This window comes from Arvicanthis niloticus, chromosome 4 (genome assembly GCF_011762505.2).
Source record: "Arvicanthis niloticus isolate mArvNil1 chromosome 4, mArvNil1.pat.X, whole genome shotgun sequence".
Classification (NCBI taxonomy): domain Eukaryota; kingdom Metazoa; phylum Chordata; class Mammalia; order Rodentia; family Muridae; genus Arvicanthis; species Arvicanthis niloticus.
In genome coordinates this window covers 95267280-95283404 of record NC_047661.1, presented here as the reverse complement: position 1 = coordinate 95283404, position 16125 = coordinate 95267280, and the positions used below count along the sequence as shown (strand labels likewise).

At 38.1% G+C, this 16125-nt stretch overlaps 1 protein-coding gene across 1 annotated transcript in view; it reads left to right on the top strand.

The window, feature by feature from the left end:
• Positions 1-14944, top strand: part of Plppr4 (phospholipid phosphatase related 4) — a 39956-nt gene extending 25012 nt beyond the window's left edge. Inside the window, exons 3-7 of the mRNA XM_034500653.2 lie at positions 1878-2007; positions 5192-5387; positions 6883-6940; positions 7668-7841; positions 10944-14944. Of these exons, the coding sequence (XP_034356544.1) occupies positions 1878-2007; positions 5192-5387; positions 6883-6940; positions 7668-7841; positions 10944-12275 (1890 nt within the window). The 3' untranslated portion in view covers positions 12276-14944. The remainder of the gene's footprint in view (positions 1-1877; positions 2008-5191; positions 5388-6882; positions 6941-7667; positions 7842-10943) is intronic.
• The last annotated feature ends 1181 nt before the right edge of the window (positions 14945-16125 follow it).

Below are 16125 nucleotides of genomic sequence, written 5' to 3'. Positions count from 1 at the left end.
AAGAGGGGCTAACTACACACATCAGAATACCTAGTATATTTCCATGTCTCATCTGAAATAACAATGTTGGAAAATATCAGTCAAAAAGTATACATAGTTAATTCAGTGTTGAATAATAGAGATAAATTCCCCCTCTATCATTTCTGTACTGACTGATTTATATTTGGCTTACTGTCAGACTTCCTTGAAGAACATTATATGAAAACTTTGTATACAAATTAAGTCATTACCATGGCATGCACACCACATTAAGAATACAACTAAATATAACTAATGGAGATATAAGTTTAAGCATTTTGTAAAACAAATAAAAGTTTTTAATGAGAACATAGAAGCTCACCCAGATAAATCTAACCCTACCCATTATCCAATCCTAAGTCCATTCACGATCATGATCTTCTGTATCTTAGAGACTATTAGTCTCTTGAAACCCCTTTTCCTCACCTCTACACATTTATGAAGATCACTATCTAATTTTCACAGAAATTTATTGGGGGCAACACTCTTAAATATTTGAAATCTTTTTAATAAGTAAAAGTCATAAATTCAGACTTTGTTTGTATTATAAGTAGCAACTCAGATTTCCAGGGTAGTTAGCACAATAAAAGCAATAAGCACAAATCTCATATTTTCAGGTATGATGCTAAAAATGAGGATAACTTAGGCTCTTCCTTTGGAGGGTCCTGGTCTAAGGAGAGACAGTCAGTGAAGGAGCAGTATGTGATGGGATTCAATAAAGCTACTCTAAGGAGAAAGACAGGGAACTAAGGCAGATACATAGAAGGTGATGCAATTCATGTTAGGATATAGTAAGAGACTTAAAAGAGAAAACTTCCTGAATAGAAGGACACCAAAATAACGTTGAATTTCTTCACTGATGCTATATGCTTTAAAGTAACACAGCAACTGCAGGACTATGCTATGTCCCACTGTTTATATCTTAAAGTACTCCTGATATGTTCTTTATAGTGATTGGTCTAATTGTTACTTGGTTCTTTATCTATTGTAAACACGCACTCAGAAAGCTTATCCCTCAGAAATATTACCTTATGTAGACTCTCTTGTCATCTGCATTCTCCAATAAGATAACCACTAACCATGTGGCGTTTTCTAGTCTAGATATATTTAGTTTAATTGTAAATGTAGTGCTTTTAACATTAAATATTGAATTCATTCTCAGTGCCTACATTTCTGGTTTGTGGCAGCTACATATGAGTGGTGTCTAACACATTGGCCAGCACAAGATGTAATTCTACCTGTACAGAAATATGTGTGGAATGACTATAATCAATAGTACTTTTATACTCAGACATGCTTTCTATATATTCTTTCTCCTGCTAAATTAAAAATTGTTTAATTAACCAAATACATTTATCAAATGTTCCTAACCCTAACTCTATACTTGCTTGATTTTTCTAAGGCATCTTGGGATTGATGCCAAGATTCTCAAAGCTAGAGCAGAATCTGTTACTGTGTAGTTGATTGAATCATTTTGTGTGATGGGCAAAAAGCTAAAGGTTGATTGCTGTAATCAGATTGAAATTCTGAGACATTTTCACATGTTTGGCCAACTTCTTGAGTGAACGAGATCCAGCCGGACCTCTTTACAGTGCACTGTTTGCTTATTTTCCACTGCTTGCTAAGTCCCCAGGATAAATTTCTTGTGCTTCTGAAGTATTGCATATATATACATATATATATGTATATATAGATAGAGATAGAGAGAGAGAGAGAAGATATATATTATATATATATACAAGGAGAATATATATATACATATATATATATATATGTGAGGTGCGAGGGCAAGAAGCATAGTCTCTATGTGTTAAGTGTAGGAATAGTGATACTCTTGCTGATACGTGTGGCCTTTGCAGATCATGGTGGGTGAAGGGATTCTGTACTGCTGCCTCTCCAAAAGAAGAAACGGAGCTGGATTGGAGCCCAACATCAACGCCGGGGGCTGCAACTTCAACTCCTTTCTCAGAAGAGCCGTCAGATTCGTTGGTGGGTGTGAGGAGCCAAAGAGAATGGAAATGCTTTTTTGTAGAGAAATGCTATGTCTAATTACAGATATTGTGCTCTTAAAGCTGTAATTTAGATGTATATGTTCAGTATGTGATGAGTTTTACATTATACAGGAAACTGGTTTTTTTGTTTGTTTGTTTTTTTGTTTTTTTGTTTTTTTGTTTTTTTGTTTTTTAAGGAATCCAGGCTCTCTCTCTCAAATATGTGTTATTAGAGTCATGGCAATGGTTTTGTAAAAAAAAAAAAAATTTTGTCAAGCTCTGGTTGAAGCATAAATTTACTTTAAAATAGTTCCAAAGAGTGTAAGTTTTAGGCTTTAATTTTTTGAGGAACAAGAATAGAGAATAAAGGCAGAGGAAAAGAATAGAAGCAAGGTCCATGTAGCCCTGGCTGGCATCAAATTAAGATGTTGCTGACCTTGAACGCCTCAATGTCCTGCCTCTGCCTCCCAAGTTCTAGAATTACAGGTGTGTGGCACCATATTCTTTTTGTTGCTTTAAATGAAGAATAAGTGTCAGTGAGCTGTCATTAATTGACAGTGCTTAAGAAATTAATTTATTCACGTGAGTCTGTTTCTCGGTGATTTAATCCTGAAGTCACCGTGTTTGGAAATGTCATGAGAGATTGCTGTATCATGGTTATTTTTCATTAGAATATCTTGACCCTCCCCCACTTCACCTGATTTTTTTAATGAAGTCTATAAAAAAATTACAGGCCTGACTAAGCGGGCTCTGAGCCATACTAATTTCTAAATCACAATTAGTATGGGACCATCTTAATTTAGTTAGAGCCACAGACATCTTTTTACTTTTTTTCACTGGTTTAAGCAGTTATCCACAATACCAAACACCAAACTGAATGTTTTATCTTCATCCCAGTAAGTCAATAAAGGTTATTTTTTACCTTATATAACTATTACTTTACATTATATCATTATATTAATATATTATATTATATTAACCTTGTATTATGTTTTCCTTATATTATTTTGGCCTTATATGCCATAGCATTTCAGCATAAAGCAATTGGTAGCTTCATGTAATAATATATCATAAATAATTAAACTAAATTTTCTCTCCTGTGACAAAAAAATACTGGTTCTGCATCATTCCCTGAGCTCTGCTCTTTAAAGTTGTCTTTTTATAATCATATTGATGCCGTTAAAAAGCCAGTAGCTCTCTTAGCAACATTTCAGTCGAGAAAATAGAAGTCCAAGACCCAAAGCTGATCCCAGAGAAATGTTTCCATAATAGTATATAATGCTATGGACAAAGGAGTGTGTACTCTGAAATGTTTTCAGGAACCTCATCCTCCCTGGGCCTGGAGAGTCCCATTTTCCCAAGGTAAAAATAAGTTGAATCTCCTTCTATTCAGTCTTTACGCAGGCCATGCAAATCTCAGACCACATTGCCTGTTCTTTGTGTTCAACACACAGTGATCCATGGAGCTGGAGAGATGGCTCAGTGATTATGGGTACTTGCTGTTCTTCCAGAGGACTGGAGAAGCTTGGTACCTAGAACCCACATTAAGCAGCTGTACCTACCGTTCTAGGGGATCTGACACTTTCTCTGCTCTCCGTGAGCATCCTCACACTATTGCACATACTCACACACCTACACATGAATTTATATTTTTTTTTATAAAAAGGATAGAGCTTATTCATGCTTCTTGGAAGTAGAATGCAGAGATAAGCTTTCTGTGTCATAAATCCCCGGTGTCAATGACTGTGCTCACTAGGGGACAATCAGTAAAGAAGAAAATGGAAAATTGTGCATACAGTTCAGGGCTGCTGGTCTGGAGGTGGTGATGGAGTGGCTCTCAGAACGATGCTGTGAGTGACTCATGAATCAGAAGTCAAGCAGCTGAGTCAGAATGAATGCGGGGAGTCAAAACAACCTGGGAGGAAATGCAAGTTCTAGACTGCATCTTAGAAGGTACGACTCACAAGATGAGCCAAGCAAGTGACTTCAGACAGGCATAGAGCTTGAGGCTTTGTAGTTTATCATTGGTGCCAGAAGACAAAAGTGGAGTTTTGGTTGGAGACATAGAACATCATTACCAAATAAGGCAGCTCCCACTGCTTCCCAGGCTGTAACTGCTGTTTGGTTATGTCTAAGACAAAACCTGCCTTTCCCCTCTTCTTTGCTTAATTAACATTCTTAGCAGGATTGTGCTTCATAGAGAATGAGACTACGGATTCTGGAGGGTTTAGTAACTGTGCCTGGAGTTAGAGACCATGGTGAGAAAACAGGCTGAAGTTATTTTTTTAATTTGTTTTGTATATCATTTACAAATTTAAATAACATTGACAATTTAATACATTATATTTAATACATACTTACTATTCTCACGCCCTCATTTACTTCCAAATCCTTCCCATCCCTGTCAACTCCCCCTCCTCCCTAAAAGTTCTTTTCCACATTATTGAACTATTTAGCTACTGGGGGATCAGTAGGGACAGTTGCCTTAGTTGCAAATCCACCAGATTCCAATGAACAGTTCCAAACCCATGATCACATAGATGGCCTGAATAAGTTCAGTTGCCCATAAAACATAAAGAGTGAAATTAGTAGCATTTTAAATTCTACTACATTTCTCATACTCTGTCCCTCCCTCGTCATTCCTCAACTTTCCTTAGGTAGATGACAAGTGACCTTTGATAAACCATGTTAAGTATTGACCTTAGGCACTGGGAACACGGCTCATCAGTTACACACACACACACACACACACATACACACACACACACACACACAGCTCTTGCAGAGGTCCCATGTTCAGAATTTTAGCACCCACATTAGGCCACTCCCTGTAACTCCAGCTCTTGAAATCTTACACTTTCTTCTGTGCTTTGCATGTAGTGTGCTCACCAGTGCACAGACCTGCACACAGACATGCTTAATTAAAAACAAATATTTATATGTAAAGGATATACCCTAACTAAAAAGGGTGACTACAGTATACTTATTACTTGGCTAAATCTTAGTGTATTGTGTTGCACTTAAATATCAACGTAGTTTAGAAAGTTTCTGTATTATCTCTTAGATAATATTAGAGAAAATGGCAGCAGTCTATAAATTCACATTTCAGTGTATAATACAACACTGAGGGAAACCCCTCTCCAGCCAGTGACTTGATAACAATATTTTCCACTTGCTTCTAGGAGTCCATGTGTTTGGACTGTGCTCCACGGCTCTCATCACCGATATCATACAGCTGTCCACAGGATATCAGGCACCGTACTTTCTGACTGTGTGCAAGCCAAATTATACCTCTCTGAATGTATCCTGCAAAGAAAACTCCTACATCGTGGAAGATATTTGCTCAGGATCTGACCTTACAGTTATCAACAGTGGCAGGTTGAAAACAACTCTAAAACTATCCCACACCTATATTTGTGTCATGCCATCCTTATACCATCTAAGCATCCCATTTTCAGTCACAATAACCTTTATTTTACTTATATTTTTCAATGCAACAATCTCTTCAGTGACTTTAACACAGATATGGGCTAGTGGCATGTTCCAAATCCTTCCCTTAAAGTCTCCAAATTTCAGTTTCAGGGTCTTGCTACAGGACCTCCTTCACTGAACCCATGTTTTGTGGTCTGTGACATCAATGATCCCTTATAGCCAACAGTCAGTACGTTCACTAGACTTGTTTATGTCAAATACCAAAAGTCTGTGTTATACCTCTTCCATGTTCTTTATCTAAGAATTAAGTAAATTTTGCTTTTCTGAAGTCTCCAAAGGAGTAACATTTTCAATGGCATCTCTTTTCCTTGGATGAACACAAGAATGTTAAACAGCCCCTGACTTTACATTTCAGAAAGTTAAGAATGTAAAATTCAGAAATCTACTGACACATTGAATTCTTTTCAATCAACAAAGTAAAATAAACTTAAAGACAAGAATAAATTCCAGAGAAGCTCAAAAAAAAAAAATAAGTAGAGAGACGCAGCACACTAAACAATTATTATGAAAATTGTATTTGTTATTTAGTGACTTCTCATGGAAGCAAATTTCACAGACCATTCAGTAATTTTGAATCTACATTAAAGAAGTATGTCCTGTATTCTTTCTCAATTCTTCTACATTTGTTTGCATTGAGTTGGAACCATCCAATAATCAGAAAAGTAATAATATCAATGACTCTTTTTTCCATGTTTTTCTTTTATTGAAAGAAATTTCTAATCCTTTCTCTGTGTGTCCTTTTCTCTGTGTGTCCTTTTCTCTATGTGTCCCCAACTAGTGTTTTAAATTAACCTTGCTCTCTATGCTGTTTGATTTAAGAAAATCTATGTTGTTTTAGAAGTAACAGTCATGTGTCAGTGGGCTAAGCAGAGAACAATTTGTTAAACTTGACTTTTCTTATGCATGTTTAGAGTATAAAGTACATTAAGATCTACTGGTATGGGGAAAATGTTTATTATTTAATGTAACAAAACTATCTTGGAGCATTAAAAAAAAAAAAAGTTTAACCATCCAAGCCCTACATTTTATGAGCTTTCACAGTGAACCATTACAGCCGTAACCAGAGAATAGTTAACGTTTTCCAACTCATCTCAGATTTTATCTTGCATGTTCCTTTGCCAACCTGATACCTATTTTCTACTTCCTTTCACTTTAATTTTTACTGAAAAGCACATCACCGTTATTTTTAATGCTAAGGGTAGCCAGCAATGCTCCTTGAAGGCAGTAAATCACTCTGGTTTTCTCAGTAAACTGGCTATGAATCAAGGTTATGGCTTCTTGCTCTGGGGGTTTGAGTTGAACGTCTCACCGAGCATTCTTGAGAGGATTGCTGGCAGCACACTCACACTAAGATGCATAACTTGGTTGTCTTCCTTTGCAGAAAGTCATTCCCATCCCAACATGCGACACTCGCTGCCTTTGCCGCTGTGTATGTGTCCGTAAGTATTGGGTTTCTTGTTAAATTGTGACCTTTAGAAAAGCTGAAAAATGAATGTTCCTCCAGATGACTGATTACAACTTAGTTCTGCCTCCCTTTAATGCAAATAGCATCTAAAGCAGTTATAAGATGCTACTTAGGAAAAAAAAAGATAAAATTAAAGAATTTTTTCATAGGAGAGTCAAAATACTTGCTTCACCTTGGACCATTTTAATGCAATACTTGGTGGGAAGATATTTATGAAATACATGAAAATAACCAAAGCCAAAGTGCTTTTATTAAATGTACAGAAAACTAGACTGGAACACAGCTTGCAGAATTTATATAACAATGGTGAATTCTAGGTCGCTGTCAATTTGATAACTGTTAGGCAATGATGAGCTCTTGTGTTTGACTGGCACAGTGTGTGGAGTCTTTTGTTAGACAAATGAACTAAAATGTTGTGGTATATAAGAGAGAGGTGAGGACTCACTCATTGGCCAAACCTATACCGCTTCGATGTTTTTAAAACTTTCCTGTGATTACACAAGTGCTCCGATGTTCATTTTGTGAAGGTGTCATGCATTTCCCTCCTCTGCCAGCTGAGAACTTGGTCATAGCAAGTGGAAAGGGTGAACATTACCTCGAGTGTATCAGTCACACATTTGAGTTGAACTTCTTGTTTTGCTTAGACTTTTCTAACACAGTGGCCTTTCTAGCACACTTAACTCACTTCTTTCATTTTAAAGATGTACTTCAATTCCACATTAACCGATTCCTCTAAGCTCCTGAAACCTCTCTTGGTCTTCACATTTATCATCTGTGGAATCATCTGCGGGCTCACACGGATAACTCAATATAAGAACCATCCAGTCGATGTCTATTGTGGCTTTTTAATAGGAGGAGGAATCGCACTGTATTTGGTAAATAACATTATTATTATTTGGTGAGGTACAGTTTAAGATGGAAAGGTTTGCATTGAATATTTTGTGCAACAAATTACTCGTGATGTATTTCATATTCATGAGAAAATCACAGGGGCATTTTTATTCTATGCCAACTTATACTCTGCTTGCAACAAAATGATTTAATGAGTTCTTCTTGTCAGCCAGAATTGAGCTGGGAATCATTGTATGTCAGTCTTAAAGTAAGCAATAGATATGTGTGTAAATATATATGAAGAAAGTTGAGAGAAAGAGAAATAAAAGGAGGAATAGTGAAGGTTTAGAGAAAGTTACTATAATTTTCCCAAGACCACAAATTCGAACTTTCCTGAATGTAGCTGTGTTCCAACTAACAGTGAAATTTTTTTATCATTTTTCTATCTCTCAAACATGCTAAATATCTTCAAGATAAGTATCTACATTACAAGGAAACTGTACCTATTGAACTTAGTCATGCATGCATCCTTTCATTCATTTTAAATATTCATTATCTTCCCATTGCCATCCACCACAAAGCAAACGATGCCCCCCTCAGAATCTCATAGTCTATGAGCATCAGCATAAGTGGTTACAACATGCTTAGTGACAGAATATAGTTCTATAGAATAGGAAACTACCAACTGATCATCAGTAAGTGTTTCTAAAAATGATATGGTAAAGGTAAGAGAGTAGAAATCACATTCAAGAGGAAGAGATTATCACGCAAAGAAACAGAGGTGCAAAAGGGCAGCTGCACAAGAAAAGAAATGTTGGAATGAGAAATGGTGGCCAAATTTGTAGCTTGGAAGACAGGACTTATGGTGACCATATCAGTAGACCAGGTAAATAATCAACGTAATAGATTGCTGGAGAGAAAGGTATTTGAGGGGCTCATAATGAATGAAATGGCACTTAAATAGTTGTATCTGAAGCACAGAAAAGCCATGAGAACTTTGTAGGCCAGTGATATTACTTATAGAAGTATCACTGTAGTTAGTTAGGGCATGCACAATTGCCAGGTCACGGGGTCAAAAAGATTCAAGGATAACCAATATGCAAGTGATGAATAGGAACAGGCAACAAGAAACTAAGAGGGGCTGACAGACATTAATGTCCGTCGTCCAAAGCCACAGCTCTTACCCACATGACCTTGGTGCTTGTAAGAATGGAATTAATATATATATATATACTCATGAAAAAAAATTTATGAAGTGTGGAATGGTTCTGTCTTTGAAAAAAAGTAGAGCCAGTAATGAATCATTGAATTTTACCATTACTTGCTTTCTTTAGCAGAGAGAAGAGGGATCACATTGAAGTCAGTGGGTAATAAGAGCACATAAGCCAGGGTGGCACACACACCAAGGTGGCTATGGGAGTGCCAACTGGCAGTGAGTGAGTGCTACAAGAGAAAGAGAAAAGACTTGCACTGGTAGTCATTGTGTGTCCCATGCACTCATGTAAGACCACAGTACCCTAACATTCACATGAGCTTTACAACCAACCCAAAGACTGTGGATATGAAATTCAACATTTCCAAGCCACTCAGAAACTTGCTTCTGTACCCATAGAGTGAAGATATTAAAGTAGAACTGTAGCTCATCAGTAGGGCACACAAACCCTTGGTTAGGTTCCCATGACCACAAAATTAATTACTTAGTTAACTAATTACTTTAAAAATTAATAACCACTTGTTTCACATTTCTCTCAAAATAAGAATTAAATCACTATATTACCATTCTGAGCACTGAATATTATACAATAGAGTCAAAACTTGCTGTTCAACAGAAGATGTCCTCAGGCAGACAAATGAAATGCAACTATTAATAGAACATTAGGGAGTTTGGGTAGCAAGAGCACAGGTAGATATATTTGAAAGAAGACAGAAACCAATAGAATAGCCAGAGCGCTGTTCATGCCTGTAATCTTAAAGAACTCAAGCAGGAGAACTGCAATTTTAAGGTCAGCCTGGTCTACTAGCAAAGTCTTCTTTAAAAAAAAAAATCAGTTTATATATGATGGCATACACCTAAAATCCTAGCACTTGAGAGGCAGAGGCAGATGAAGAGCTGCAGGTTTGGGGCAGCCTGATCCTGATCTGCCAACCAGATCATCATAGTGAGGTCCTGTCTCGACACACACACACAGAGAGAGAGAGAGAGAGAGAGAGAGAGAGAGAGAGAGAGAGAGAGAGAGAGAGAGAGAGAGAGGATGATGATGGAGAGTCAGAGACAGATTTTATTCTATTTGGAACATTATCATTCCTAAGCATATGGTGCTTCTCAGTGACAAGCATTCTATAAAATACTAAAACCATGAAATTGCATTTCTTAGGCTTAAAAAGTAGACCCAGCCACCTTCAGTTGAAACTGTCTCACAGACAGACTCTTGCTTCATGATCTCCTGTAACTAGGATAACAATTTTGAAACTGAAATTTAACCTTTTCCAAATCTAAGACAAATAAGAATGATGGGCTAAATATGAAGACAAAATTAAATAAAACTTGGCCCACATTCGGTATAAAGCAGTAATTGAATCCAACTTTCCCACTTGAAGGTCAAGTTTAAAGCAGACAAGCAAGGCCCTGTGATTTGAAACAATGTATATGTCCCTGCCCTCATTTCCAAACCCCATACAGTGTTTTTATGAAGGATCCATTGTTCTGTGTTTCCCTGCACTGCTGCTGTTTGGTATCAGAAGGTATGATTGAAATTGGAAGATAAATCATTCGAACTTCTTCAACTATCTCTCAGAAAGAAGCTCTTGAGTCCAGAAAATAAAATGAATAGCTTAGGAACGCAGAAAAAACATGTCTTTTCTTTTCAAAACATACACACAGTGTGACAATCACATCTGCTGAGATTGAAAAGAATCACTCTATTTCTGAGCAATTAGTTCAATGGTCTAGACAGATAAGAGCTATTTCCACCACCACCATCCCCCACCCCTCGACCCCCAAGTAATTGTACTTTTCACTGTTTTATTAGTCTGTGACTTATGCACAGTACCTACCTCAATTGTGTGCTCCCTTGGGCATTCTGGGGGAACTGTGATTAACTGCTCCTTCTAGTGTGTGATACCTGTTATGTTCCCTCCTACCCCAGGGCCTGTATGCTGTAGGTAATTTTCTGCCTAGTGAAGACAGTATGCTTCAGCACAGAGATGCCCTCAGGTCACTGGCAGACCTCAATCAAGACCCCGGCAGAGTTTTATCAGCTAAAAATAGTAGCAGCGGTGATGGAATTGCTCACACAGAGGGTATCCTCAACCGAAATCACAGGGATGCAAGCTCCTTAACAAATCTCAAGAGGGCCAACGCTGACGTAGAAATCATCACTCCTAGGAGCCCCATGGGGAAGGAGAGCATGGTGACCTTCAGCAACACGCTGCCCAGAGCCAACACCCCCTCTGTAGAAGACCCAGTGAGAAGAAACGCGAGCATCCATGCCTCTATGGATTCTGCCCGGTCCAAACAGCTCCTTACCCAGTGGAAGAGCAAGAACGAGAGTCGCAAGATGTCCCTGCAGGTTATGGACACTGAACCAGAAGGGCAGTCACCACCCAGGTCCATAGAAATGAGGTCCAGCTCAGAGCCCTCAAGGGTAGGGGTGAACGGAGACCACCACGTCCCGGGCAATCAGTACCTCAAGATCCAGCCTGGCACAGTCCCCGGGTGCAACAATAGTATGCCTGGAGGGCCACGCGTGTCCATCCAGTCCCGCCCTGGCTCTTCCCAATTGGTGCACATCCCCGAGGAGACCCAGGAAAACATAAGCACCTCGCCCAAGAGCAGTTCTGCACGAGCCAAGTGGCTGAAAGCAGCAGAGAAGACTGTGGCCTGTAACCGGAGCAACAACCAGCCACGTATCATGCAGGTCATTGCCATGTCCAAGCAGCAAGGCGTGCTGCAGAGCAGCCCCAAGAATGCGGAAGGTAGCACGGTCACCTGCACAGGCTCCATCCGTTACAAAACCCTGACTGACCACGAGCCCAGCGGCATCGTGCGAGTGGAGGCTCATCCTGAGAACAACAGGCCCATCATCCAGATCCCATCGTCCACCGAGGGTGAAGGCAGCGGCTCCTGGAAGTGGAAAGCTCCAGAGAAAAGTAGCCTGCGCCAAACCTATGAGCTCAACGACCTCAACAGGGACTCAGAGAGCTGCGAGTCCCTCAAAGACAGCTTTGGTTCTGGAGATCGCAAGAGAAGCAACATCGACAGCAACGAGCATCACCACCATGGCATCACCACCATCCGAGTGACCCCGGTGGAGGGCAGCGAGATAGGCTCAGAGACGCTGTCTGTGTCCTCCTCACGCGACTCCACCCTGCGCAGGAAGGGCAACATTATCTTGATCCCGGAAAGAAGCAACAGCCCTGAAAACACAAGAAACATCTTCTACAAAGGAACCTCTCCCACGCGGGCTTATAAGGATTGAGTGATGGCCCTTCTTGTCATCATTTTGGTGACACCCCCAACCCCACCCCAAGACCACACGTTTATTGTACTTTGTGCTCTTTTGGGTTTTTTTTTTGTTTGGGGGCTTTTTGTTTGTTTTCTAGAGGATATGGAGAGCCTTCTTGCCCAACTAGATTGTTCATCATCAGCCTGGAACTCTCACTGAACCACCACAGAAATCGTGGCGATTTTACATCAAGAGAAAAGAAAAGCACAAAGCAAGACCCGAACCAATCTCATCACCCGAATAGTTCTTAAGGCCTGTCCCTGAGGCTTCGCAGAGGGCAGTATTAAGATAGAGTCGTTTCCTCTGATGTATAGTATTTAACTTTCTGAATGTGCCAACTTTGGAGTTTGTTTTGGTTTTTTTTTGTTTGTTTGTTTGTTTGTTTTTCATTATAATTAGCTGTGGGAACCCAAAACACATAGGTTTCCCTGACAGCAGAGGCCATGCAGTATTATATATTATTCATTTTTGCAGACTCTGCACCAGAAGAGCAGACTGGGTGGTGCTGATTCTCACAGTGCATCTACCATTTAAACTCTCAAACTCTGTGTAGCTGTGAACTAGTGGTGTACAAGGTGTGCAATCCCTCATCAAAGAAACGCTACTTCGTTCAGAAGACGCCAGTGATTTTGTGTTAGAACAGGCCATTCTTGGCTTCCCTGTAATGGCTGTCTCACAGTCAAAAAGAAAAAAGAAAGAAAAAATATTGGACAGGGTTCTGAGCATTTCTTTGAAAGTTGCTTTTTTTTTTTTTAATTCAACATCTGAAAGTCTGTAGGAATGTTTTCAGTGAAACAGAATAACTAGTTCTCTGCATCATTTTTCTGCTTTTTATTTGAGTATTAGTAATGCTGGTTTCTGGTATTTTTTTTAGTGAGTGCATTCGCATACTTAAAATACATTGTTTTAGAGAATATTTTGAAATTATTATGATTACATTTTCCATCGTATGGCTTCATCTTAGTTTATTAAGCTTTTTGAGGTTATACACACATTCTTCTAACTTAAGAAACCAAAAGTGACAATTAACATTTCTTGTGCAAAACACACTGCTGTGAGGTCGTACACAAGAAATCTGAGCCAACGGTCGAAACTGTGTGTTTCCATTGCCAGACACGTTGGTCAAGTTCAAGATGTCTCCAGTCCGATGGCATAGGTGATCATGTCAGTAAGTAATCCCAAAATTTAATTTTGTTCCAGAGCATTTCAGTTTTCTGTTATCTTGATAATCACCATATTAGAGCCACAGTGAGGGTGAGCTTGACTCCCTTCCCTGACACAGTTTTAACTGGACACCAACAGAAAGAATCTAGGCAAATGCTAACTGATAAATAGAAGAGTATTGCAGTATAGATTTAGAAAGTATATCTTCAAAATATCTGACCAGGCAAAGCTTTTGTGCTTAGAATATAGTCGGCAGTTTTGGCTGGCTGTCTTGATTCTAGAATCTTGAGCCTAAATCAAAAGGAAACCATATTGTCGATAGCAAGAAGAAAACAACAAAATACTTTTGAAGTGTTTTTCCAAGTTAGATGTTTAAACTGTGGAGAAGTATTTGGTTCTTGAAATTTGGTATTAAACCTCTCTCATGCCATGTCTTAAGAATTATAATGTACACTCCATGATTGCCAAGAGAAGGAACAAAAACAGCAAACAGCAGAGCTGGTTGGTCTGAACTCAGTCAGTTTCCAATGAGAACAACAGCTGTCCAGCAAGAAAACATATCATCCATTATCAGCTTCTACATTCAAAGGGCAGAGCTTTTTAGAAAACTCAACCTCCTAAGGCATTAGGAATTTAGCTGAAACCAGCAGAATTGAAAACTCTGGCAATAAAACATAGACTCAACCGTAACCCTTCTGGCAAGTTCCTTCTCAGAGAAGGAAGTGGGAGTAAAATGTGGCCTTCCCCACTTCTTTTACATCACCACTGTCACAATGTCCCCACTGGCCTGGCCAGTTCCTAGAGGGAAGGGTGGACTGGTTTTAGTACTCTGAAGAAAAACCAAGCTGCAGTATTTGAGGTGCAGTATGATATTTCCTAATCTTTCCTATTTCTTAACAAAAAGATTTTAAAGTACTTCTCTAGTCATTGAATTTTTGTTCTTTACATACTATTGATATATTCTTTTTCTACTCAAAGTGCCAAAGGCTACAGTTTTTAATGACTTAACAAATTGTACCACATTATTAAGGAAATATAATGATAGACACTAGAATTCAGACCTCTGCATGTATATTTGATAACACATCTTTTGTAAAAAAATGAATAATTACAAAAAATTTGTTTACATTCCACTGGTACCTTAATTTAAAATAAGTCAGACTAACAGGTGGTATCTCTTCTTAGTGGTCTATTTATCTTATTTGCTAATGAGAGCGATTCTTCTTTTGTTAGGCTGTGCTTTATTGACAAAACCAAGTATTGAATAAAGAGAGTTAATTATCTTTTTAAAGTAAATAAAATTATGAATATATAATATATATGAAGTATTGTGTTTAATAAAATGTTATGCAATGTTTTCCAAACTGATAAAGTTTGTAAAGTGCTATAAATGTATTTTGTTAAGTACAGGTCAAAGCTACCGTGTGACTATATTGTGCTAACATCATAGAAATAAAGATTAGATTTCTTCATCAAAACTAGAATGTTGGTGGGTTTTTTTTTTTTTCAGACAAAATGTGAATTGATAATAACTTGGAAAAGCCAAAGAAAAGCATAAATATGAGTTGGATAAACTCATAGTCGATGAGAAGAAAGAGCATTGCACAAAGAAAAAAAAAATGTTTGTCAATCTACATGTTTCCTTGTTTGGAAATTTTATTTCAGGAACCTAGAGAGATTGCTCAGTGAATATCAAATTTCCCTTCTCTTCTACAGGACCTGAGTTCAGTTTCTAGCACCCACACAGGTGGCTCACAACAGCTTATAATACACTCTCTCATCTGGCCTCTTTGAGCACCTGAATACATATGGCATACACCTACACACAAAGAGTTAAATAAAAATGACCTATCTGAAAAGAAATTTTATGTCATACTTCTTATGGGATGTCTTTCCCCATACTTAGCCATACTTTCCCATACTTTGATACTATGTTTTAAAAAATGAAATAGGAAAGTCATATGGTCTTAATGTCTAAAAGTAATCAGTGTACTCTTCCCAGTTATTGCCTTCATGTCATTGTAAGAAGGGATATTGCAGATTTTCTTAAAAGAGTCCTTGACAATTAACCCTACTTTCATTCAAGCCATTACTGCCCACACTCTGACTTTTACTGATCTATATCTCATTAGAGATTCTTAACACAAGGTTTAGACTACAATAAAGATGTATGCTTTAATCAAATGGTCTTTAAGTACTGAACATGAATACAAAGTGGCAGTTACCTAGAAATGCCACTATGTTTATGCATCTGTACAGTAGTAATCATTGTCATGAATACCAAAAAAACCAACATCATTACAGCTACCTAGACAACAGCCATTGCAGGTTCCTGTGAGATTATGAAATATCCTGGCATTACAGATATTAATTGCAGACCACAATGTGTCTCATAACAATTTAAATATAGTTTTAAAGTCCTTTGATTTTGAATTTTTCATTTCTAAATCAGCTATCCCAGCTATTTGATCCTTTTTGAAGAATATCCAAAAAACGCTTTATATGTGGATTAGTAGCTGGTTTACACAGTAAATGAAACTACTGGTATGGAAATAGAAAATAAACTGCTCAGCCATAATGTGTAATCAATATTGTCTCCCTTTGGCCATGGGGTTAAGAGAAATAAACACATATAGGATCCTGAGAGCCTGTGTCAACC